General features: G+C 38.1%; 1 protein-coding gene across 9 annotated transcripts in view; it reads left to right on the top strand.

The window, feature by feature from the left end:
- DMD (dystrophin) overlaps nucleotides 1-25,118 on the top strand; it is a 1,717,438-nt gene that overhangs the window by 393,087 nt on the left and 1,299,233 nt on the right. For all 9 annotated transcript variants that reach the window (XM_035001266.1, XM_035001277.1, XM_035001248.1 and 6 more), the window contains 2 exons: nucleotides 16,060-16,230; nucleotides 21,777-21,959. In XM_035001266.1, the coding sequence (XP_034857157.1) occupies nucleotides 16,060-16,230; nucleotides 21,777-21,959 (354 nt within the window). The remainder of the gene's footprint in view (nucleotides 1-16,059; nucleotides 16,231-21,776; nucleotides 21,960-25,118) is intronic.

The raw sequence follows: 25,118 nt of genomic DNA, 5'->3' as shown, positions 1-25,118 counted from the left end.
ATCTATTCTGGAGAATGTTCCATGGGCACTAGAGAAGAATGTGTATTCCGTTGCTTTGGGGTGGAATGTTCTGAATATGTCTGTGAAGTCCATTTGGTCCAGTGTGTCATTTAAAGTCTTTATTTCCTTGTTGATCTTTTGCTTAGACGATCTGTCCATTTCTGTGAAGGAGGTGTTAAAGTCCCCCACTATTATTGCATTGTTGTCGATGTGTTTCTTTGCTTTTGTTATTAATTGCCTTATATAACGGGCTGCTCCCATGTTAGGGGCATAGATATTTACAATTGTTAGATCTTCTTGTTGGATAGACCCTTTAAGTAGGATATAATGTCCTTCCTCATCTCTTATTACAGTCTTTGGTTTAAAGTCTAATTTGTCTGATATAAGGATTGCCACCCCAGCTTTCTTTTGGTGTCCATTAGCATGGTAAATGGTTTTCCACCCCCTCACTTTCAATCTGGGGGTGTCTTTGGTTCTAAAATGAGTCTCTTGCAGACAGCATATCGATGGGTCTTGTTTTTTAATCCAGTCTGATAGCCTGTGTCTTTTGATTGCGGCATTTAGCCCATTTACATTCAGGGTAACTATTGAAAGGTAGGAATTTAGTGCCATTGTATTGCCTGTAAGGTGACTGTTACCGTATATTGTCTGTGTTCCTTTCTGGTCTATGTTGCTTTTAGGCTCTCTCTTTGTTTAGAGGACCCCTTTCAAGATTTCCTGTAGGGCTGGTTTTGTGTTTGCAAATTCCTTATTTTTTGTTTGTCCTGGAAGCTTTTTATCTCTCCTTCAATTTTCAATGACAGCCTAGCTGGATATAGTATTCTTGGCTGCATATTTTTCTCATTTAGTGCTTTGAATATATCCTGCCAGTCCTTTCTGGCCTGCCAGGTCTCTGTGGATAGGTCTGTTGCCAATCCAATGTTTCTACCATTGTAGGTTACAGATCTCTTCTCCCGAGCTGCTTTCAGGATTTTCTCTTTGTCTATGAGACTCGTAAGTTTTACTATTAGATGTCGGGGTGTTGACGTATTTTTATTGATTTTGAGAGGGGTTCTCTGTGCTTCCTGGATTTTGATGCCTGTTTCCTTCCCCAAATTAGGGAAGTTCTCTGCTATAATTTGCTCCATTATACCTTCTGCCCCTCTCTCTCTTTCTTCTTCTTCTGGGATCCCAATTATTCTAATGTTCTTTCATCTTATGGTATTGCTTATCTCTCAAATTTTGCCCTCGTGATCCAGTAGTTCTTTATCTCTCTTTTTCTCAGCTTCTTTATTTTCCATCATTTCATCTTCTATATTACTGATTCTCTCTTCTGCCTGATTTATTCTAGCAGTTAGCGCCCCCATTTTTGATTGCACCTCATTAATAGCCTTTTTGATTTCTACTTGGTTGGATTTTAGTTCTTTTACTTCTCCAGAAAGGGTTTCTCTAATAACTTCCATATTTTTTTCAAGCCCAGCTAGTATCTTTAAAGTGATGATTCTGAACTCTAGATCTGACATCGTACTAATGTCCGTATTGAGTAGGTCCCTGGCAGTCGGTACTACCTCTTGTTCTTTTTGTTGAAGTGATTTTTTCCGTCTTGTCATTTTGTGCAGAGGAGGATAGATTAATGAGAGAACAAAATGCTAGCAGAGTAACAGTGTCCCCAGAAAATATACTCTAAACAAATCAGAAAAGACCTGAAGCAGTGGGAAAAGAAAGGGAAAGAGAGAAAAAAGAAAAAGAAAAAAAAAGAAAAAGATAAAGATAAAAACAAAAACAAACAAAACAAAATAACAACAACAACAACAAAAACCGGAATGTGATCAAATATGATCAGGCTGGTATATAGATCAGTGCCACACACTAGATTTGGGGTGTATTTTGGTCTTTTAGAAGAAAGTGCCTCCCAAAATTTTAAAGAAAGAAAAACTTATATATGTACAAAAATAAGGGTTGATATGATGAAGGGATGGAATAGGACTGTAAAGATGGAAAGTATAAAAAATTTTATAAAAGGAATTGATAAGTTGTTTGAAAAAAGACAGAAGAGGATTTAAAAAAAGAAAAAGAAAAAAAAAAGGGAGAGGATGTGATCAGGCAGGGGAATAAAAAACACCATATACTAGAGATTTAGGGTATATTTTAATCTGTTAGAAGAAACTATCTCAAAATTTTAAAGAGAGAACAACTTATATATATATGCCAAAAATACGGGTAACTACTATGAAGGGATAGAATATGACTCTAAAAATGAAAAATAAAAATGTTTTTTTTTTTTTAAAAAAAGGATTGATAAGATGTTGGTTGAAAAAGGGAAAAAAATTTCAAAAAGAAAAAAAAAAGAAAAAAAGACCGTTAAAAAAAATATTTAACTTTGAAAGACTAAAGAGTCATGGTAAAAAAGCCATGAATTCTATGTGCAGTATTCCCCTAGTGCTGGAGTTCTGCCGTTCTCATTGATCGGTAAACTTGATCTTGGCTGGCTGTTCTCGCTGATCTTCTGGGGAGGGGCCTGTTGCCGTGGTTTCCAAAGGTCTTTGCTGGAGGTGGAATTGCCCCGCCCTTGCCTCTCCCAGCTAAGTAATCTGCTTGGTTTGCTCTTCGGGGCTTTTGTTCCCTGCGAGCTTTCCGTACAGCTTTGGAGGGGGAGAGTGAAAATGGCGTCCTCCCAATCTCCGCCCCGGAGGAGCCGAGAACTCGGGGCCCCGCTCCTCATTGAGCCCCCAGAGGCCGTTAGTCACTCCCGTCTCCCCATCTCCGGCTGCACTCCGTGTTCACCCGGCCTGTGACCGCGCGTTTCCACCTTTGGCACCCGACCCTGGATGGAGTCTCCAAACCCAGCAGATCCCTGTGGTGCACTCCTGTGCAGCTCCTCCCCGGGGAGGAAGGTGAGTCTCCCCGGATCTGCCGCTTGTTGGGTCCCTGCTGGAGGAGCAGGGGCCCGACTGTGCCGCGGATCACGGTTTAGGGCAACCCCGAGCTGAGAGCCCTCTGCAGCCGGCTTCCCTGCTCCGTTACCTGGGAGCTCTGCCGCACTCAGGCACCCCCGGTCTTTCTGTGTCCCCAAGGGTCCTGAGACCACACTGTCCCGGAGGGTTCCACCCCCCGCTTAGCCACCAGAGTGACGTCCCTCGGCGGAGCAGACTTTTAAAAGTTCCGATTTTGTGCTCCGCGGCTCTATCACTTGCCAGAAGCGGCCGACGGAGGCCCCTCCCCCGCCGTCTATCCTCCCGAATATCGCCTCGGATTCACTTCTCTGCACGTCCTACCTTCCAGAAAGTGGTCGCTTTTCTGATGAGAGAGTTGTTGCTCTTCTTTTCTTCGATCTCCTGTTGAGTTTGTAGGTGTTCAGAATGGTTTGATCCCTATCCAGCTGAATTCCTGAGAGGAGACGAAATCCAGGTCTCCTACTCCTCCGCCATCTTGCTCTGCCCCTTGTGTTACATAGTTATTAAGGAAACTAATCATATGCATGCAAATGCATAATTTAGAGACATTTTTACTATTTTTTCACTACTTATTAGAATATTTTCTTCAGTATGTATTATTAAACATTTTGTAACAGATGTAAGTTGGAAGAAAATAAACATAATAAATATCTATCTTCATGGAGGGTATAGTTTAATAGAGAAGATGGAATGTAAATGAGCTAACAGAATATCACACAAATGCCTAATTTTAATGTTGATAAATGCTCTGTAGTAAGCAATCAGAATGCTCTGAATGAGACTAAAGGAGCAGGGAACCTGCTTTTTATTGGGTCTTCAGGAAAGTATTTTCTGAAGAGGTGGATTTAAAAGCTGATGCCTGATAAGTGCAAAGAGCCTGGCCCCTGGGCGTATGGATGAGGGAGAGTCTAGATACACAATGAAGTGGGAGAAATGGCCGAGGTGGGAGAGAAGAGTGCGCGTACAGGAGGAGCATAGCGGAAGCCTCTAAGTGGGGCAGCATGAGCCAGGAGAAGCCTGGTGGGAAAGAAGTCATGAACTGTCTCAGTAAGTCACAGTGAGGACTTAGTATGCGCATCAAGTTCACTGGGAAGCTATTAGGCTTTTACATAGAGAAGCGGCATCATCTCAAGTGAGCGTTGAAAACTTTGCTCTACACTCCTTTGTATGAAGAATAGCCTGAAGGGGCACAAGTGGAAGCAGGTGGGATTTGCAGTTGTCCAGGTAGCAAGTAATACTGCCAAAGAACAGGGAGGGCATTAGTGGAGTTCGGGAGACATGAAGAAATTTGAAATACATAATCCTCTTTTGACATGATGTTTGGTTCACTGTCCAAACTTCTCGCGTTATTTTTCCAAGTTCTTCCATAGAGATGGAGGTGATTTCAATACTTGTTGCTCTGTCTCTCATTACTGTTTATTTTTATTTATGTGTATTTTCCCACTATACTGTAATGAACATGTGGAAGGGATACATTATGGTGGGCAAACTGGACCAAAATGCTTGTGGGACTCAAAGTTTGTTGAAACTCTATCCTCCATGGTCTGTCTCCAGCAAGCTTACTTCACTCAGTGTGCTCAACATTACGCATATGTAACGTAGTCTTATTTTTTTTCTTATTTTTGCCAATTAGGCAAGTTCTTGTTATATTTTTTATCACGGATTCTACACTCACACCCACCTTTGACCATTATTCCTTTTCTAACATGACACTTTCTTCATTTAATCGGATCCTGTGAGAAATGACGTATTTGCTGGTAAAAAGAGTTTGCCTCACGTCAAAAGGCTGAGAGAAGGGATCAAAGTGTATTCAGTTTCCTGTTTGAAGCTACAGTGTTAACCAGTGCCTTTAACTAATGAAAGAAAGACTGGGGGCTCAGGAAGGAACAAAATTGAATAAAATACTCCCATTTTGATCAAGTTTACTTTGGAGAAGTAGACAACCAGAAATGTATCTGGAATTCAAGTGGGATACTTGAACTGGGCATATAAACAATGCAAAAATAAAGATATCATTTATATAAGAAAATTCCTATCTCACAATGAAAAGATTGTCCAGACCCACTTCCCTAAAATGCTTGGCTAATAAAATTTAAAACTCTTATGGTTGGAGAAGGATTCTCATGGATAGAGAGGCAAGCATAGTGTGTAAGACCAGAAGCTCTGGAACCATATTGCCTCAGTTTAGATCTTGCCCCCACCATAAACTCCTTGTGTGATCCTGGAAAAGTTGCTTATTCTCTCTGTGCTCTCTATGCTCTATGCTTACGCTCTCTATGCTATGTAATGTGATGATATTAACATCTACTTTATAAGAATTTTATGATCAAATGGGTAAATTATTTGAGAGAGAGTGAGAGAAAGAGAGAGTGAGAGAGAGAGAGAGAGAGAGAGTGGGGAGGGGCAGAGGGAGAGAGAGAGAGAGAGAGAGAGAGAGAGAGAGAGAGAGAGAGAGAGAGTCCTCTAGCAGACTCCCTGCTAAGTGCAGAGCCCGATGATGCAGGGCCCTATCCCACAACCCTGAGATCATGACCTGCACCAAAATCAGGAGTCAGATACTCAACCGGTGGAACCATCCGGGTGCCCCAAATGAGTTAATCTTTGTAAAGTGTGTAGATGAGTACCTAGCAGAGAGTAACCACTATGTACATGCTTGGTAAAGAAAATAAATGGACATGAAATAGACATAAACTTGCATGTATAAAATTATAAAATGTGTCATTTCTAAATAGTGCATAATTATATATTTTAATTAATAGTAGCCATAAATTTATAATAGTTACCAAGAAACACTGGATCTAGAGATTAGAAGGATGTCATTCTGGTAACATACAAATCTGTCTTTTTCTCACTCAGTACAGCTTTTGGGTACAATCATCCACAAATTCCTGGGTCCCTCTTCATTATTTCTTAAATATTTTAACAGCTGACTTACTGTCATTCCTGTCATAATTGCTGGGGATTTCAGTATCTTCTCAGATCATGCTTCCAGTTCCTGAGCCCTCAGTTCTTTGATAGCTCCTCCAATGATTTTGTCTTCCACTCTACCACGGCTGCCCATTCCCAGCCTCTTAATGTAGAAGTTGTCATTACCAGATACTTCTCCATAATATTATCCTCAGGCACCCCACTCTGCAGCCATCACTACCTTCCTTTCCAGCTCATTCCCCTAGTAATTCAACCTCAAAATTCTTCCATCCTCGTGGAATGCATAATCCATTAATTTTACCAGCTTCTGATTAGAGAAGCACTTCATCTTCTCTTTGTCATTTCTTACTCAAGGGAGATTCTGTACTATATGCTGGCTATCTGTAATCCATCATTAAAAGCACTCCTTGTGTTTTCCCTCAACTCTTTTGTCCTCTCCTGTCTTTCTGTAACATACCAATGTGACAGCACCCTACCCAGGTCAGATTCACTTTCCTGCTGATGCTGTGCCTGCACTGGGGAGGATGAATATGGCTCAAGGAAAACACATATCATGCTGAGTAGTCCCTCTTGGAAATCATGAGTGCAAACTTCAAGTAGCCCATTGTGCTGACTGGTAATCTTACTACATTTTTCATATCCATTCATAGCCCCACTCCTCTGAGGAATATTTCACAGATTTCTTCAGATTTCTACCACTTCTTCTTCCCTCCTTACTCTATGGCAATTAACTAGCTTCCCATTTCTTTTTCTTCTTTTTTTTTTTTTTTCCTTTTTAATTAAGCTTCCCATTTCACTGAAAAAAATAGAAACATTCAGAAGGGTGCTTGCACATACTCCCACAGACTTGCATATTAGTTCATGGACTCTATTTTCCCACTGTTAATATGAGTGACCTGTCTGTGCTCCTATCTGAGGCCAGTGTTTCCACTTTTTCTAAAATAAAGGTTTAATTTATTTATCCGAGAGAATGAGAGAGAGAGAGAGGTACCATGAGCGGGGGGGGGGAGGGGCGTGGGGGGAGGGAGTAGAGGGAGAAGCAGACCCCCCACTGAGCAGGGAACCTGATGCAGGACTCAATCCTAGGACCCTGTGATCATGACCTGAGCCGAAGGCAGCCGCTTAACCAACTGAGCCACCCAGGCGCCCATAAGGCCAGCCTTTCCACTTATATGTTGGATACCATCCTCTTTTTTCAGCACACAGACATTATGCCAGCTATTGAACATCCTCCTACCTCCTACATCAAAATACATTTCTTTCCTCTACTGGATCATTTCCATCAGTAGGGAATTACGTTGTAATATCTCCTGCCTTTAAAAAAAGATAGCCACTTGAAGTGCTTGGCTGGCTCAGTCGGTGGAACATAGGAGTCTTGATCTTGGGGTTCTAAGTTCAAGCTCCATATTGGGTGTAGAGATTACTTAAAAATAAAATTTTAAAAAATACGTACTGAATGGAGCACTGGGTGTTATACGCAAACAATCATGGAACACTACATCAAAAACTAATGATGTAATGTATGGTGATTAACATAACATAATAAAATAAAATTAAAAAAAATACCCCCTTTGCCTTACATTTCCTCCTCCCCACTTCTCCATTTCCATTCCCCTTTACAGAAACTCTTTCCATACCACTCTTCCCATTCTCTTTTGAATGCTCCCTAATCAAACTTTCATCATCATCACTACCCTGAAACAGTTTTTGTCATGATCACCAGTGAATTCACATAATTAAATCCATTGTTTAGTCTTTATTTTTGTTTGATTGGCTTCTATATCATCACTTTCTATTGGTTCCCTCTTAGTCTGCCTTCAGTTTCCATGACCACTCTTAATACCTTTGGTGGTTCCTTTACCTTGACCACTATACTTGGAATCATTTTAGGGCTCCTTCTTTGGACTTCTCTTCCTTGTCACCACTTACTCCTTAGGTAAATTCATTCACTGTCGGAACAAAAAAATCCAAGACTGGATGCACAAGACAGGGTAAGAGGAAGGGTTTGACTTTACTTGCATCACTTCTCCCCCAAGGCCGCATAGCTCCATGTCAAGAGAGCCCTTCTCAGAATCATGATTTCTCCCATGTGGAAAAGTGAGACCATGTGAGAGAGTGCCCAGCTTCCCTAGCTATTTGGGATGTTGCCGAAGAAGCATATTTCCCTCTCTTCAGTCCACAGTACTAAGTTGTGAACTACACTACTGAGGGGTAACGAGCAGCTGAAAGAACAGCCACCAGGTCTTGGAATTGTATTAAAAATACACAGATCATATTAATATCACTGACTTCATCAGGAGGTCCACCCACCAGCTGCTGGGGTCACTCTGCCCAGTGATCTCCCCAATTTCCCACAGCACTACCAGTGTCCTATATGGCACAGCTAAATACATCCCAATAATGTGGCTGGCTTCCAGTGCATACTCTGAATGGTGGCAAGTACAAGCTTTTGTAGGAAGCTAATGAGCATGTACAGAAGGTTGGCCTAAATCTGCAGGCCTTGGAGAAACCACAAACCTGGCATTTAGCACCACTCTTGGGAAAGCAAAAGGGAGGCTGTCAATACCTCGTCTGTTTTTTTGCAGGATAAAGAGAAGCCATACAAGCTTAAGAATTCTGCCACAAGAGAGAGCCAGAATTGTGGAACAGTCATATTCATAGAGGGTCTCAGATAGCCTCAGAATCCCTAGCAGGGTTGACAGAAGGCATTTCTCTTCTGATGGCAGATAGTAAAGACTGGAGGAGGTGACTTTTACTGTGAATGCAAAGACCATGTTGCCAGACCTCAAGGAACATGGAGAATCAAGGAATCATGCTACTACCAAAGTGTCATAATAATTTTCCAGTAGCCAACCTCAAGGACATGGAGATCTACCACTCATCTGTTAAAAACTTGAGAATAGTTATTCTAAGGAAACTCAATGAGCTGTAGGAAAGCAAAGACTATTCAATTAAATTAGGAAACTAATACATGAGCAAAATGAAAAATTTGTAAAAAAAATAGAAATCATAAAAAAATAACAAATCTGAGAGCTGAAGAATACAATGAAAGAAGTGGATAAAGTAATAAAGAGCATTAATAGAGTGGATCAAGTGGAAGAAGAAAATCTGTGAAGATAGGACCTTTAAAATTGGTCAGAGGAGAATGAAAAAAAAGTGAAAAAAACCTATGTGCCCTATGGAATACTATCAAGAGAAGTAATTTGTGAATTACTTGACTTGAAAAAGTCATTTATTTTATCAGCAAAATAAGCTTATTTGGGAAGAGTAGAGGAGATGCAATTTGGGACAGTTAAACTATGGCAAACCATAGGCACATCTGAAAAGACAAAAGCAAGGTCAGCTTTTATTAGATTTCAGGGTGAAATTGGGGAAGGTTGTTTTGAACAAAAGTTTATCGGAGAAGGACAAGAGTGTAAGGATGTGGCAATTTCTCATTGGCTGCAGGCATTGTTTAGCACATTGTTCCTGGGGTAGGAAGAGAGCTTCCTTCTTCCTACTGGTTATGTAGGCTGCAGGGAGTGGTACATGTGTGACAGCTCCCCCTTTAGGGCTTCATGACTCTTTTAAATGAGGTTTCCTATACTCATTTTCATACTTTTTGCCTACAAGGGAACCTCGTAAAGCTTTCATTGGATTTCTCAGCAGAAACTTTACATGCCTGGAGAGAGTGAGAATATATTTTTTTAAATGCTGGAAGAAAAAAAATGCTAAGCAAGAATATACTATCTGGCCAAGTAGTCTTGCAAAACTGAAGGAGAGATAAAATCTTTTATAGACACACAAAAGCTGAGGGAGTGCATCACCACTAGACCTACCTTAGAAGAAATGTTGAAAGAAGTTCAAGCTGAAATTAAAGGATTTTAATTAGTGGCAAGAAAACATATGAAAATATAGTGTATACATTGCATTAATAGAATGAAAGATAACATACTATCTCAGTGGATGCAGAAAAAACATTTGACAGAATTGACAAAGTTTGACATCCTTTCATGATAAAAACTTAATTCCGTATAAAAGGAATGCCTCTGATCATAAAAGCTTTTCCTCTAAGATCAGACAAGGGTGCCCACTCTCACCACTCCTATTTAACATAGTCCTGGAAATTTTAGCAAAAGCAATTAGGAAAGAAAAAGAAATAAAGATATTCAAATTAGGAAGGAAGAAATAAGATTGTCTGTTTGCAGATGATGTATTCTTCTATATAGAAAATCCTGAAGACTCCACCAAAAAAATGTTATAACTAATAAACAGATTCAGTAAAGTTGCAGTATGGAAGTAGTCAAATTATGCAATGAGTGCAGATGTCCATTGACTGATGGTTGGAAAAGAGAAGATGTGGTATATATGTATACAGTGGAATATTACTCAGTTATCAAAAAGAATAAAGTCTTGGCATTTGCAATGACGTGGATGGAGCTAGAGTATATTATGCTAAGTGAAAAAGTCAGAAAGAAGTATCACATAAATTCACTCATGTGGAATTTAAGAAACAAAACAAAATGGGGCAACTGGGTAGCTCAGTTGTTAAGTGTCCGACTCTTGATTTCGGCTCAGGTTATGATCTCAGGGTTGTGAGATCAAGCCCCACATGGGGCTCCGGGCCCAGCACAGAGCCTGCTTAAGATTCTCTCTCTCTCTCTCCCTCTCCCTCTCCCTCTGCCCCTCCCTGCCCCACTCGCATGCATGCACTCTCTCTAAATAAATACATACATACATACAGATGAATATAGGGGAAGGGGTAAAAAGAGAGAGTGCTGGAGGGGAGGGGGGCAGGGGATAGGCTAGATGGGTGATGGGTATTAAGGAGGGCACTTGTGATGAACACTGAGTTTTATATGTAAGTGATGAATCACTAAATTCTACTCCTGAAGCCAATATTAGATTATATGTTATCTAAAATTTAAAAACTTGAAAAAGAAGTTGCAGTATAAAAATCAATATATAGAATTATGCAGGAATCAGTTAGATTTCTATACAGTGACAACAAAATATCTGAAAAAGAAATAAAACAATCCCTTTTATGATAGTATCAAAAACAAAAGAGTTAAGGAATAAGTTTAACCAAGGTGGTGAAAGATCTGTACTATGAAAACTACAGAATTTTGTTGAAAGAAATTGAAGAAGACACAAATGAAAGATATCCTGTGTTCATGGATCAGAAGAGTTCATATTGATGAAACGTTCATATACCCAAAGCCATTTATAGAGTCATTGCAATCCCTATCAAAATTCTAAGGACATTTTTTTCTCAGAAATCGAACAAACATTCTTAAAATTGGTGCAGAACTCAAAAGACCCCATATGACCAAAACCATCCTGAGAAAGAAGAACAAAGACAGGTGTCACACTTCTGATTTCCAACTATATTACAAATCTGTAGTAATAAAAACAGTATGGTACTGGCATAAATATATACACATAGACCAATGGAAGAGAATTGAGAGCCCAGAAATAAACCATCATGTATACAGTCAACTAATATTTGGCAAGGGAATCAAAGATAACCAATGGGAAAAGGATAAATCTCTTTAATAAATGGTATTGGGAAAACGGGATAATCACACAGAAGAATGTGATTAGATCCCTATCTTACCACAAAAATTAACACAAAATATGTTAAAGACTTAAAAGACCTGAAACCATAAAACTTAGAAGAAAACAGGGAGAATGTTCTTTGGCATTGGTCTTGGCAATGATATTTTCGATATGACACCAACGCACAGGCAACAAACGAAAAGTTAAGTGGAACTACATCAAACCAAACAGTGTAGATGCACATCAAAAGAAACAAAATTAAAAGACAGCCTACAGAATGGGAGAAAATATTTTCAAACCATGTATCTGATAGGGGATTTTTAGCTAAAATATATAAGGAACTTCTACAATTCAGTAGGAAAACACAATATGGTTTAAAAATAGAAAAAATGAATACTCTTTCCAAACATGACATACAAATGGCCAAAAGTTACATAAAGAGAATGCTCAGCATCACTAATAATCGGGGAAATGCAAAGCAAAACCACAGCGAGATATGACCTCACATCTGTTAGAATGGCTATCATCAAAAAGGGCAAGAGATAACAAATGTTGGCAAGGATGTGGAGAAAAGGGAGTCCTTGAGCACTGTTGGTGGGGATGTAAGTTGCTGCAGCCACTATGGAAAACAGTATGAGTGTTCTTCAAAAAAAATTAACAATAGAGCTACCTTATGATCCACCAATCCCACTTATGGGTATATTTCCAAAGGAAATGAAATCAAAATCTTGAAGAGACATTTGCACCCCCATGTTCATTACAGCATTATTCACAATAGTCAAGATATGGAAACAACCTAAGTGTACAGCAATGGATTACTGGATAAAGAAGATGTGTACCTATACATATATATATGTGTGTGTGTATACATGCATATGTACATACAATGGAGCATTATTCAGACCTGAGAAAGAAGGAAATCATGCAATTTGCATAAATTTGGATGGACTTTGAGGGCATTATGCTAAGTGATATAAGTCAGAGAAAAAAATATTGTATGATCCTACTTATATGTGGAAACTACAAAAGCTGAACTCTAGAACAGGGTAGTGGGGGTGGTTGACAGGGCTGGGGGTGGGGTAAATGGAAGGATTTCAGTCAAATGTTACAAACTTCCAGGTATACACAGAATAAGTTCTTGGGATCTAATATACAACATGGTGACTATAGTTAGCAATGCTGTATTATATCTTGAAAGTTGCTGAGAGAGTAGATCTTAAGTGTTCTCATCACAAAAAGAAAAAATGGTAATCATGTGAGGTAATGGAGGTATTAACTAATCCTATTGTGGTAATCATTTCATAATATATATGTGTACCAAATCCTCACACTGCGCACCTTAAACTTATACAATGTTAATGTCAATTATACCTAAATAAAGCTGGGGGGGAGTGGAATGAGGAAGGGCAGTGCTGAATGTTAGATTTAAAAAATTCTAGAATGGGTGGGGCGCCTGGGTGGTTCAATCGTTAAGCGTCTGCCTTCAACTCAGGTCATGGACCCAAGGTCCTGGGATCGAGTCCCACATTGAGCTCTGAGCTCCCTGCTCAGTGGGAAGCCTGCTTCTCCCTCTCCCACTCCTCCTGCTTGTGTTCTCTCTCTTGCTGTGTCTCTCTCTGTCAAATAAATAAATAAAATCTTTAAAAAAATTTCTAGAATGGGAAACATGAAGAACTTTTTGTTTTATATCTGAGGTGTGGCTCTGTAATCTGAAACTGAAACTCTATAATCAGAAACTGTGGGTAGAATGGGCAATTTAAGGCTAGAATGCTGGCATCACTAATATGATAAAGGTAAGGGGAAAATTGTCCAAATCTTTTTATAGAAATCCTTCTAAAATATGAAACATCAAAAATTCCTATCTCTGTCTGGTCAGGCATAGAGCTGTGGAATGTTAAGTCTGGAAAAGAACTTGGAAATCATCTGGTCCCATTGTTAGATTAGTTATAGAGCAGAGATAAAGAAAAATGAGGTGATGTCTCCAGGTTCACTTAACTTGCTAATGATTGAGTCCAGGTCTCCTGATTCCAAAGCTGATGTTCTTTCCAATACATTTGTACTGTCACCTCAGAATGACTTCCCACCTGCTTTTCCTTTTAAAAAAAATCACTCCTGATCCCTTCCTTCTGGTGTAGTTTAATAGCATGCAGTTTATATATATATTTATATATATATATATATTTTTTTTTACTACAAGTCTTTGGCTAAGTTCTGTTAGTCATTCTAATATTATTGTCACTTTGCCAACTGCCTGAAAAGATTATAGTAGAACATCTGAGTAGAAATCGAGCAACCTGTTTTCTTACACTGATTATAGGCTCATTGATTATGCAAATAGCCTTTATACTTAAATTAGCTTAACTGATAGACATATTGTTCTAGCTATGTCACAGTGAAGCATTTATTTACATTTCAGTAGCTCAGGCACTACATTTACCAAGGAGAGTAAAGAACTTAAAGTTCTTTTAATTGTATCAGGCTTAAGATGGTTGTAAAGAATAAGGAAAATTAGGGGCGCCTGGATGGCTCAGTTGGTTAAGCGACTGCCTTCGGCTCAGGTCATGATCCTGGAGTCCCTGGATCGAGTCCTGCATCGGGCTCCCTGCTCAGCAAGGAACCTGCTTCTCCCTCTGACCCTCCCCCCTCTCATGTGCTCTCTCTCTCTCTCGTTCTGTCTCAAATAAATAAATAAATAAAAAGAATAAGGAAAATTAATATGGTTCTGCACATATTTAGTATTTGCTAAAGTACATAAAAATTTCATTACACTAAAACTGTGTGTTATATATTAAGACTGTACAATTAAAACTCCGTTCCTTAAAAGATAGAACTCTACTTAATTTCCGAGAAAAGAACTAACATCATTGGATTAGAGTTCCTTTTTAAGGTAAAAGAGAAGCAATATATAATCTTTCTAGTACCAAACTGAGATTTTTCCCTCAGTGTGGTACAACAGGGTGCTTTGTAACAAGGGATTGACATACACAATTTTCTTGTAGATATTTAAAGTTTTGCTATTTTTCTGGTTAATAAGTAATACATCTTTTGTAAAAAGTACTTCAGAAACATATGAGGCTTTAAAAGCACAAATCTCCTCCTATTACCACACTTACTGTTTTGCAACCTGCTTATTAAGCTTGAAATTATATACCAAACCACTTTCACTTCAGTACAAATGTATTGGTGCTACATAGTATCCCATTGTGTGCATCTCACAGTTTGTTTAACTTATTCTCCACAGAAGCACATTTGGATCTGTTTCTAATATGTGGCTGTCTTCAAACTGAATTGAATACTGTTCATTCCACTTTGTATTTCTGTGGTGTTTGTTGTAATCTTTCCTCTCTCATTCCTAATTTTCTTTATTTGGGTCCTTTCTCTTTTTGATAAGTCTGGCTGGGGGGTTATCAGTTTTATTAATTCTTTCAAAGAACCAGCTCCTAGTTTCACTGATCTGTTCTAGTGTTGTTGTTTTTTCTATATCATTGATTTCTGCTCTAATCTTTATTATTTCCCTACTTCTGGCTCTAGCCTTCATTTGCTGTTCTTTTTCTAGCTCCTTTAGGTGTAAGGTTAGGTTGTGTCCTTTAGATTTTTCTTGCTTCTCGAGGTAGGCATGTATTGCTAATACTTCCCTCTTAGGACTGCTTTTGATGCATCCCAGAGGTTTTGGACTCTTTTGTTTTCATTTTCATTAGTTTCCATATATTTTTTTTATTTCTTCTTTAATATCCTGGTTAACCCATTCATTCTTTAGTAGGATGTTCTTTAACCTCCATGTATTTGTGGTCTTTTCAAACTTTTTCTCATGGTTGACTTCAAGTTTCATATCGTTGTGGTCTGAAAAGATGCATAGTATGATCTCAGTCTTTTTGTATTGATTGAGGCCTGATTTATGACCCAGTATATGACCTATTCTGGAGAATGTCCCATGTGCACTTGAAAAGAATGTGTATTCTGCTTTAGGATGAAATGTTCTAAATATATTTGTAAAGTCCATCTGGTCCAGAATGACATTCAAAGCCATTGTTTCCTTGTTGATTTTCTGTTTAGATGATCTGTCCATTGCTACAAGTAGGGTATTAAAGTCCCCTATTATTATTGTATTATTATCAGTTAATTTATTTATATTTGTTATTAATTGTTTTATATATTTGGGTGCTCCCACGTTGGGGGCATATATATTTACAATTATTCCTGCCACTTTGTATACTGTGTTTTGTATGATACATTCTTTAAAGTGAAAAAGTAAAACAAATTTTAAAAATTAACTGGAAGAGTAGACTCAGATTTATGAACATTAGAAACTGTGGCAATAAATTTACATATCCAACTGAAACATATTATGAAAAAAATATTTTCTCTATTCTTTATTCACAGAAAAGCATAGCCATACACAACAGCTAAATTATAGTCATGGGGGAAGATGTTCATTTTATTACATATGCCAAATAAATGGCTATATCTTATTTTAACACGTGAAATTAAGTGTATCCAATAGCCATGAATTATTTCCTCATTCATATAAGCTTTTTTACTTCTTGTTTCATCTTTTCTATCTAAGCTTTCTGTTATTTACAGACTGTTCAGTAATAATATAATGATAACGTTTTGTGACTTTCAATATTCATGCTTTGCTTGTTGGTTTGTTTTATGGAAGGTCTATGCCAGGAAGGAAGCCTTAAAGGGAGGTTTGGATAAAACTGTAAGTCTTCAGAAAGATCTGTCAGAGATGCATGAATGGATGACACAAGCTGAAGAAGAATACCTAGAGAGAGATTTCGAATATAAAACCCCTGATGAATTACAGACAGCAGTTGAAGAGATGAAGGTAAAATAAACCAAATAAAATGAAGCAAAGAAAGAAAAAAACAGAGAAATATGCTACTTTGCTTGACATTGTGATTCTACACTATCTATTCTTTCCTTGGTTTAATGGTGGAGGTTGATTTTTAATGAATTCAGCTTCAAGTTTGGTATACATTATGGATTCTGAAACTTTTTATTTATTTATTTTAAAGCATTGTGGTCAAAATCTAAATATTGACAGTCACCGTTAGCAACATTTTCCCCATGACATTATATTGTATTAAGTGATTGGAATCGGCTACTCACATTAGCTGTTTCTAGTGATGAAAATTCAAATGGAAAATATGCCAAGTGTTACTGCAATGACAGTTGAAAATGTAGCTAACAGGCTGTGTTCATTTGGTGTTTTAAAGGGGTTTCTGAGAATTTGGATACTAACTACTTTAATTGATGGCCTTTAATGTGAATAAAAAGGACTGGGTTTACATGGACTTCTCAAACAGTAGGATAAAAACTAATAGTGATTTAGGACCAAGGAAACTAGTATGTAGCAGGGACTGGGAGGTGAGGCCTGAAGTAAAGTCTCTGCAGTGGCATTTCAGTATGGCCTTGGACAACTGGACAGTCAATGTAATCTCTGATTTGTAATGTCTACACCATGTCACTCTCTAACTTGAATGTATGAACTGAGAATTGAAACTTACATGTAAGTAAATTGCCTGGCTCAGAGTGGGTTCAAAGACCCTGTGGTAAGACCAAGAGTATTGAATATATTTCATTCCATCCCCTTCCATTCTATGCCATCCCATCCCAGGCTATTCCAAGTGGATCACGTGGCTTTAGTCACCTATAGAAAGTAAAATTAAAATGTATAAGGAAGACTTTATTTAAACAGTAATAGTTTTCAGGGTATTAAAAGCTGCATAATTATTCTAATCTAATAATACCATATATCATTCATTCATTTAAGCAACAAACATTAATTGTATAGTTACTTATGTGCTACATACCCTTTTAGACACTGAATACAAGACATAAGAATGACCTGACTTCTTGGAACTTACATTCTGGTGGGGGGAGAGCAGGCAGTGAATGGAGAAATAAACACCTCTTTTGAGATCATGGTAGTTTGCCTAACAAGTAAACCACAAATGTGAAATAAAAAATAATTAGGGTTTAGGTGGGAGTTGGGGGTGGTAAAATGCTATATTAGGGTTTAGGTGGGAGTTGGGGGTGGTAAAATGCTATATTAGAAAGGGTTGACGTGTAAGTAATTCGTGAGGCATTATAATCGGAGATAGGAATCCTAAGAAAAAGTCAGCCTTAAAAAAAAAAAAAAAAAAACTATTGGAAACACATTCCACTTGGAGGTAAGCACTCCTGCAAAGACCCTAAGGCTAACTGGGAAGAGAAAGAGGCCTGCCAGGCTGCACAGAGTGAAACAGGATAAATCACCTGAGATGATTTTGAGGAGGTGGGTAGGTACCTGCTAACAAGGATTTTGTAGGATTGGGGAAGTTCATGAGAAGTGAAATGGGAAAGCCATTGGCAGTTTCAAACAAGAGACTCTAATGATTTTAAATTTGAATGTGGGGAGGTCACTCTTAGGAAAATTATATCACCGTAGATAGTGAGAGCTACAAGATACTTTGGAAGCAAAATAGACCACGCTTCTCTTTGCTGATCTGAAAACTGAAATCCCCAGATAGGTGAATAATTTACTCATAGTCACAGGCTTTATCTGTGGTAGAACCAAGAATGTTGAATATTTGTCATGCCATCCCATCCCACACCATCCCATCCCAAGCTATTCCAAACTATTTTTTCTTTTGTTTTCTTTTCTTTTAGAGTCATGTGCCATCCCTATTGCCTTTACCCTCACATCCCATTCTCCTGGTGGCTGTTTTCCTCACTTCCTCTAATACTTTGTAGCCACTGCCTCGGATACCTAAGTAGATAATCAGCAGTGAGCTTGTGTTCAGCTGCTGTATTTCTCCCAGTTCCTGTGTTTGGCTCTGGCCCTCTTCTGGCCCTCTTCTGGCCCTCTTCCCTCTCTCCTTGAACACTTTGCCTTTCTGGCTAACCACCCAAGCAGATCCTTTTCTCTTTTCCAGTGCTAGAGAGCAGACTGTCTCAAATTTTGAAATTTTGCACACAGTTCTTGAAATGAGTAATCCAACCAATTAGTCCACGTTGACTTGTTTAAATAATTGATCTAGCTACACAGTTGCTCCAGGTTGGGGGTAATACTGCAAAGAGGAAAAGCTCAGGCAGCCTCTGACAACAGCCAGGGGAGTTGGCAAGAAGATCCAATTTTTGTTTTTGTTTGTTTGTTTGTTTGTTTGTTTGTTTGTTTGTTTTGCCTGCCAGTCAAGGTAATCTCTTTAGGTTTGTTTCACTACCTAGAGGGTAGTGATGGTACCTTGTCCAGGCTTCCACCTGTGCTCATGTTGAGAGCAAATTTATCTTTATTGTCAAAAGAAACTGGCAGACCTACTCAGACATATTCCCTAATTTACTCAGAGAAAAAGTAGAGACATCCTTCTTTTTATTTATTTTTATCTCCTGTGTTTTATTTGAAAATGATTATGCTACTTTCATGACTTCTTTTTCCCCTGTAAGCAAAGCTTTACAATTAACATAAAAGAGTTTCTGGGAGTGTTTGATAAGCATTATCTGACTTGAAAATTCTTTTGGAGTTCTACAATGAATAAATGGTGAAACTTCATATTAAACTCCTTAAAAATCTCTGAGATTTCAGTTTTAACTATTTTCTTCTTTATTTTATTTTAAATTTACATTATTCCAACTCTAGTCCTCATACTTACCAGAATTACATAAATGTATTTACTGTTCTCATTGTGTGACAGACTAGAATGTGATTCTTACAACTGAGTGAGCATCCCAATCACCTAGAGGACTTCTTCAAACACAGACATCTAGGCTCCACCCCAGCATTTCTAATTCACTGCATCTGGGGTGGTACCTGAGAATTTTTACTTCTAACAGATTTCCAGGTGATGCCAGGAAACAAGTTCCAAAGTGGGTCCAAGAAACCATACTTTGAGAACCACTGGTTTGAGATATTGACAATGAAAGGTGTCTCAGCATATAATGGTTAGATTCATGGAAATAAAGGGGGGGGGAAGACATCACTTCTAATGAAGATTACATCCAAATTACACCAATCATTTAATTTTCTACCTTTTCTTTCAGTGGAGAAATTTTATCTGTTTCTCCTCTGAATGTTTCCCATCTTCTAAGCTTGTTTTTTTTTTTTAAAAAAGAATTTATGAAAGCCAAAAAATGGAAGAAAGAAGTGTTCTTTATCCTGCATTTTTTGATGGTTGTATAGGTTGTTTGTAACTTGTATAAAATAAATTTCATTCATTGGATCCCATACAGCACGCTTCTTCATTTCATGGAGGATTTGAGATGGGCTTAACAGAAACTATGAGAAAGAAAGGATGTAGTTTCCAGGACGACTTTCTTAAACACTTTGAAACTCAGTTTTCTGGATATCGACTATAGATAGAGATGACAAAACACATCTCCCAAGGTTTCGTTAAAGATGCAACGAAGTAACACGTACAGCACGTCTGACATAGCACACAGCAGCACAGAGTGATTAATGGTTGTCAGAATTGTTTGTAAGCTAAAATTACTATAGTCAAAATATGGTTTGTGTAGAAACAAACCTCATGCTCACTAATGCCAAAAACAGATTTAAGAATTTGGGGCTAAAATTTTTAATCAATTACATCAAAATCCATGAAGGTAATCACTTAATATTCAAAACATCTTGGCATTTGCCATCATATTATATACTTTTGAGGCATCATAAGTCCAAAGGCATAGAGCAGTTGTGTTGAAAAATATAAAGGCATTTTATAGCTGACCTTGTCCATTTCTTGCCCATCTCCCCTTATGCTCACCACTACACTGCATGTAGGCCCAACTTCCCCCTGCCAGAACCTGCATTTCTTGATGTAAGGACTTTCTGTGGTTCTTGCAACCCATTTTTCCCACCTATGTGTCAAGCTTCACTACTGTGAAATTAACATCCCCCCAATAACCTTCAACCAATGATGGGAGATGATGTATAAGTACCCCAATTCTTCACCCTTGAGTGTGATAACCCTGAGGCATGTGTTTCCCAGAGCTTCCCAGTAAGATTAAACTAGTAACCAACACTGGTTGCTGAGCTGAGTAAGTGTACCCTTATAATCTCTCTTCCCTTTCCTGTCTCCATTCCCCATTCCTACACCAGTATTTGCTTTACATGACACATAAACTACTTATGCTTGAAAGCTCATCTCAGGGTTGGCCTTTGGAGTAACTCAAATGAAAGATATATTGTGAATGTGTGTGTGTATGTGAGAGAGAGAGAGAGAGAAACAGAGACAGAGACAGAGAGATACGCATGTACACATAGAAAATTGAGGATTATACATACCCTGCCTAACGGCCTCCAGCAAGATTCATAGAGTTGGACAAATTGGATTTAGTACTTCTGGCAGTGAGTACTTTGGGGAACTGTGGGTTGTATGAGTTAGAGCATATTAGAAAGAACCTGTTGTAGGATCTGGGTTTGTGTTAGATGATTTGAGGGAGAGTTGAAGAGCTTTGCTTTGGGTTGCATGTTGCCAGTAAGTGGGAATAACTCTGTGATCGGGTATCTTAATAAATCTGTCCTAGAATGAAGGAGGACTAGAGTGATGCTGAAGGTATAATTGATAAAGAAGCAGCACAGATTCATATTAATGGGGACAGGGAAGTGTTAGATATTTTGTGGTTTGGGCAGTTTATGCTTTGTATATATTCTAACATAATTATGGAATGTAGTGGTATTGTTGAATGATCCACAATGGTAACAAAGTAGCCTTGTCTGATGTTGGTATTCTGTGAAATACTTTATATTCCATGGGAGAAGACCAAAGGAATAGCTGAGGACCAGGTGAGCCTCCCTCCTTTCAGGGGCTGCTCTTCTCTTCCTCTTATATGTGTTCAGTTACTGTATAGAACTTTCTTTTCTCAAAATATGGTTCTGGATGTAGCAATAAGAAGACTTTTCTATATTAATTATCTTTTGATTTAAATAATGATATTTTTATTGATTTCAATATTACTCATTCATCTGAGTAATTTAGAAATGATTTCAATTCTAGAATATGGGATATTTTTGTTAGTATTGAAATACGTGTTTCTTGCTTGTCTCATATGTGTGTGTGTGTGTGCGTGTATGTGTGTATATACGCACGCACACACACACATATATATGAAAGAGGGCGAGAGAGCACACCGCAAATACATACCCACGTGATGACTACTTTGCACTGCATTTGGATGAAAGAGCTATTACATTCTGATGATAATTTTTTCCTTCCAACTTCAAATTTTAACTAAACCTAAATTTATGGAAGTTATTGTAATCACTAACAGATTTATTTTTATTAATCTTTTCACAGGGATCTTGTGGGAGAAGAAAGCATGTGATACAGAGGAATGCATTTTGGAAGTAAATCCATTGTCTTGCTATCAAGTAAGAGAGCATTCTTTGTTTTTCAGAGAGCTAAAGAAGAGGCCCAGCAGAAAGAAGCCAAAGTGAAACTCCTTACTGAGTCCGTCAATAGTGTCATAGCTCAGGCTCCCCCTGCAGCACAAGAGGCCTTTAAAAAGGAACTTGACACTCTCACCACCAACTATCAGTGGCTCTGCACCAGGCTCAATGGCAAATGCAAGACCTTGGAAGTCAGTTGCTTTTCTTGATCTTTATTACTTATGTGTCAGCTTATGATCCTACATGAAACACAGTGATTAAGAACAGGAATGCTGGTGTTAAGACTGCTCAGGCTCAGATTCCTCACAAAGGCACTTAGAAGTTTGTGACCTTGGGCCAGTTGCTTACATTGTATAAACGTTTCCTATCTGTGAAATGGGCAAAAATACCTATTCCATAGGGTGCTGAGAAAATTAAATGAGCTATTCTATTTAAAGTACTTAGCCTAATGCCCAATAAATGTGAGCAATTATAGTTCTAATTCTTCTTCTTATTACCATTATTATTATTAGGTCACAAAAATCTTATAAATAAGTTTCCTCAAGACTTATAGAAACTGGTCTTTATTCTTTTATATTTGAATGTGCATAGAATCATAAGTATCTTAGCAGAAAGGTATTTTGTGGAGAAGTATATTTTATTGTAAATGTCTTTAAGAATCGTTCTGCCCTATAGGGTGCTTCACAAGACATGTTGTCTAGCTCTTTTGGGGGGACATTTTGTATTATATTTATGCATCATCTTAAGTCCTGCATTATCTTTTCCACATGCTTTACTCCTTAGATTATCTGAAAATTGTTAATAAAGAATCCATGTGAAAATACTATTTACTAACAGTAAGGATTGTGTTGAGGAGCACAAAACTTTACCTAGCACCAAAAGCCAATGCTGCCAGAGACTGCCGCTAGCTGGGCTGTAAATTAAGCCCCCTTCCCCCACATGAACTGAGTCATCTTAGTGAATATAGTTGATAAAGAAGTCATATATATTCCAAACCATTGGAGATGGACTAAAAAGGGACTGTATGACTTTATAACTTCAGTACAAATAGAAGAGGTTAGAAGTGTAATTATAGATGAGAAATAGAGGAAATCGGAGGGGGAGACGAACCATGAGAGACTATGGACTCTGAGAAATAAACTGAGGGTTCTAGAGGGGAGGGGGTGGGGGGATGGGTTAGCCCGGTGATGGGTATTAAAGAGGGCACGTACTGCATGGAGCACTGGGTGTTATATGCAAACAATGAATCATGGATCACCACATCAAAAACTAATGAGGTATTGTATGGTGATTCCAGGAGATTCTATTAGCCACATAGAGAATTCCAAGGATTCCAGGAGATTCAATTAGCCACATAGAATTCACAGAAAAGAGTATCGTATATTTTATTATTATTTGTAAATTGTGTGATGTAAAATAGCCTCTATATCAGTAAAAATTTAGATAAATGTGTGTGTATGTACCTAAAAAAAAAAAAAAGTAGAGGGATAGCTCAATAGTTTTGAAAAATTTATTAATATGAAAATAAAAGATCCCATTAGAAAACATATCCCAAAATAGATTTCTGATGGATTGGCCTATCTTTTACATGAACAACATGAGTAATAGGAAGCAAAGAATAATAGTGATGTAAAGAAATTAAGAACATAAGAAAATATTTAAGAGTTTCATTTTAAAATATTGTCAGAAAGCAATTTCTTAGATACAAAAAATCCCTCCCTCATGTAACATGATAGTGAATTAGTTCTGACTTTCCTGGGACCCATAGTGTCATCTCTTCCCTTCCTTTCCCGTTCTTTGTTTTATTTTCTGTAGCTCTCAGCACTAATACAACAGATTTTGTTCTCTCTTTCTCTCTCTCATTTGAGTGTTTCCCTTTAATATTTTCTATATATCTATCTCTTTCTATTGGATTCTGTGTATTTTTCTGAAATCTGTCTTCTAGTTCTCAAATTATCTCTTCAAATGACTATTGGTGTATAAATATACTCATCTCTATATACACATCTACCCGTATACACGTGTGGATATAATTTTGTATTCTTTCAAAGACCTCATTTTCCATTTCTTAAGATTTTACTTATTTAGAAAATTTGTCTCTTCTTTTATGCAATCTTCTGCTTTTGCATAATTGATTCTATTTCTTCCTTTTGTTAAACAACTTAAACCTATGCAGTCTGTTTGGTTGAGAAGTCTCAGTGAGTAATGAGTATGGAAGAGTTTTGGTTTTCCAATAACTGTAACCACCCATGTCAAACCTCATTTTCTGCCTAGTAGTTGGCTTCCTAATCACTATTGCTGTCTGATCCCATGATTTTTCATTCACTTTTAGTTATTAAAATTTAGTCTTATTTAAATTTTGATCTCATAGTTTGTTAACATCTTCCATTAGTTTAGATTAATCTGTGGCTTCAACAATTTATACAAAGGTGGAAGTGAGAAAAAAATGATTTTGGCGTCCTCTCCTCTCACTCAATTTCTGGATAGTGATTGTATAGTGTTGGTTTAAGGGAGGGTAATGAGGGGGAAAATACATTCTTTATATCAGTGTCCTTTCTTTGCTGATCACAGTTGCTATACCCTTTTATAACACCCATAGACATCTATGATGATGAGTATGTTATCACCAGATTCTATAGGTTATCACCACTGATCTGGCTTTTTCTCCCTAGACTTGGTGTGATCTGTTGGGGATCCATATTCATATAGACTGTGAACCCCCAAAGAAGATCTCCTATTCATTCATGGTGCCTTGGGGTATTCAACAAAATTTCAGGCTGACTCTTGCCTGTAGCCTTAAACCACATTCTCTTGAAAGTTACATCTTTTAAACCCATGCTTCCATGATGTGCTGGATTCTTATTTCTCCACCACATTTCAGCTTAGCCAGCAAGCTCTGGCAGATCCCATCTCCCGTAATTCCATGATGCCTCTTTGACCATACCAGCAGCTCAGTGGGGAATGCATGCCAACCATCTCTTTCTGAATGTACCTGCCCATTCGATGAGTGGTATTATTTTAGATCCTTCCAGGAAAAGGGACCAGATGGGTTTCCCCTAAACACCACAGTAAAAAGTTGAGAAAAAGAATTTCCTCAAGGGCACCTGGCTGGTTCAGTTGGTAGAGCACATGACTCTTGATCTCAGGGTTGTAAGTTCAAGTCTCATGTTGGGTGTAGAGATTACTTTAAAAGATAAAATCTTAAAAAAATTTGCCTCACGGGGTGCCTGGGTGGCTCAGTTGGTTAAGCGACTGCCTTCGGCTCAGGTCATGATCCTGGAGTCCCAGGATCGAGTCCCGCATCGGGCTCCCTGCTCTACAGGGAGTCTGCTTCTCTCTCTCTGACCCTT

Source organism: Mirounga leonina, unplaced genomic scaffold (genome assembly GCF_011800145.1).
Source record: "Mirounga leonina isolate KUSES-001 unplaced genomic scaffold, KU_Mleo_1.0 Mir_101595, whole genome shotgun sequence".
Classification (NCBI taxonomy): Eukaryota; Metazoa; Chordata; class Mammalia; order Carnivora; family Phocidae; genus Mirounga; species Mirounga leonina.
This window is presented reverse-complemented; position numbering and strand designations above follow the sequence as displayed.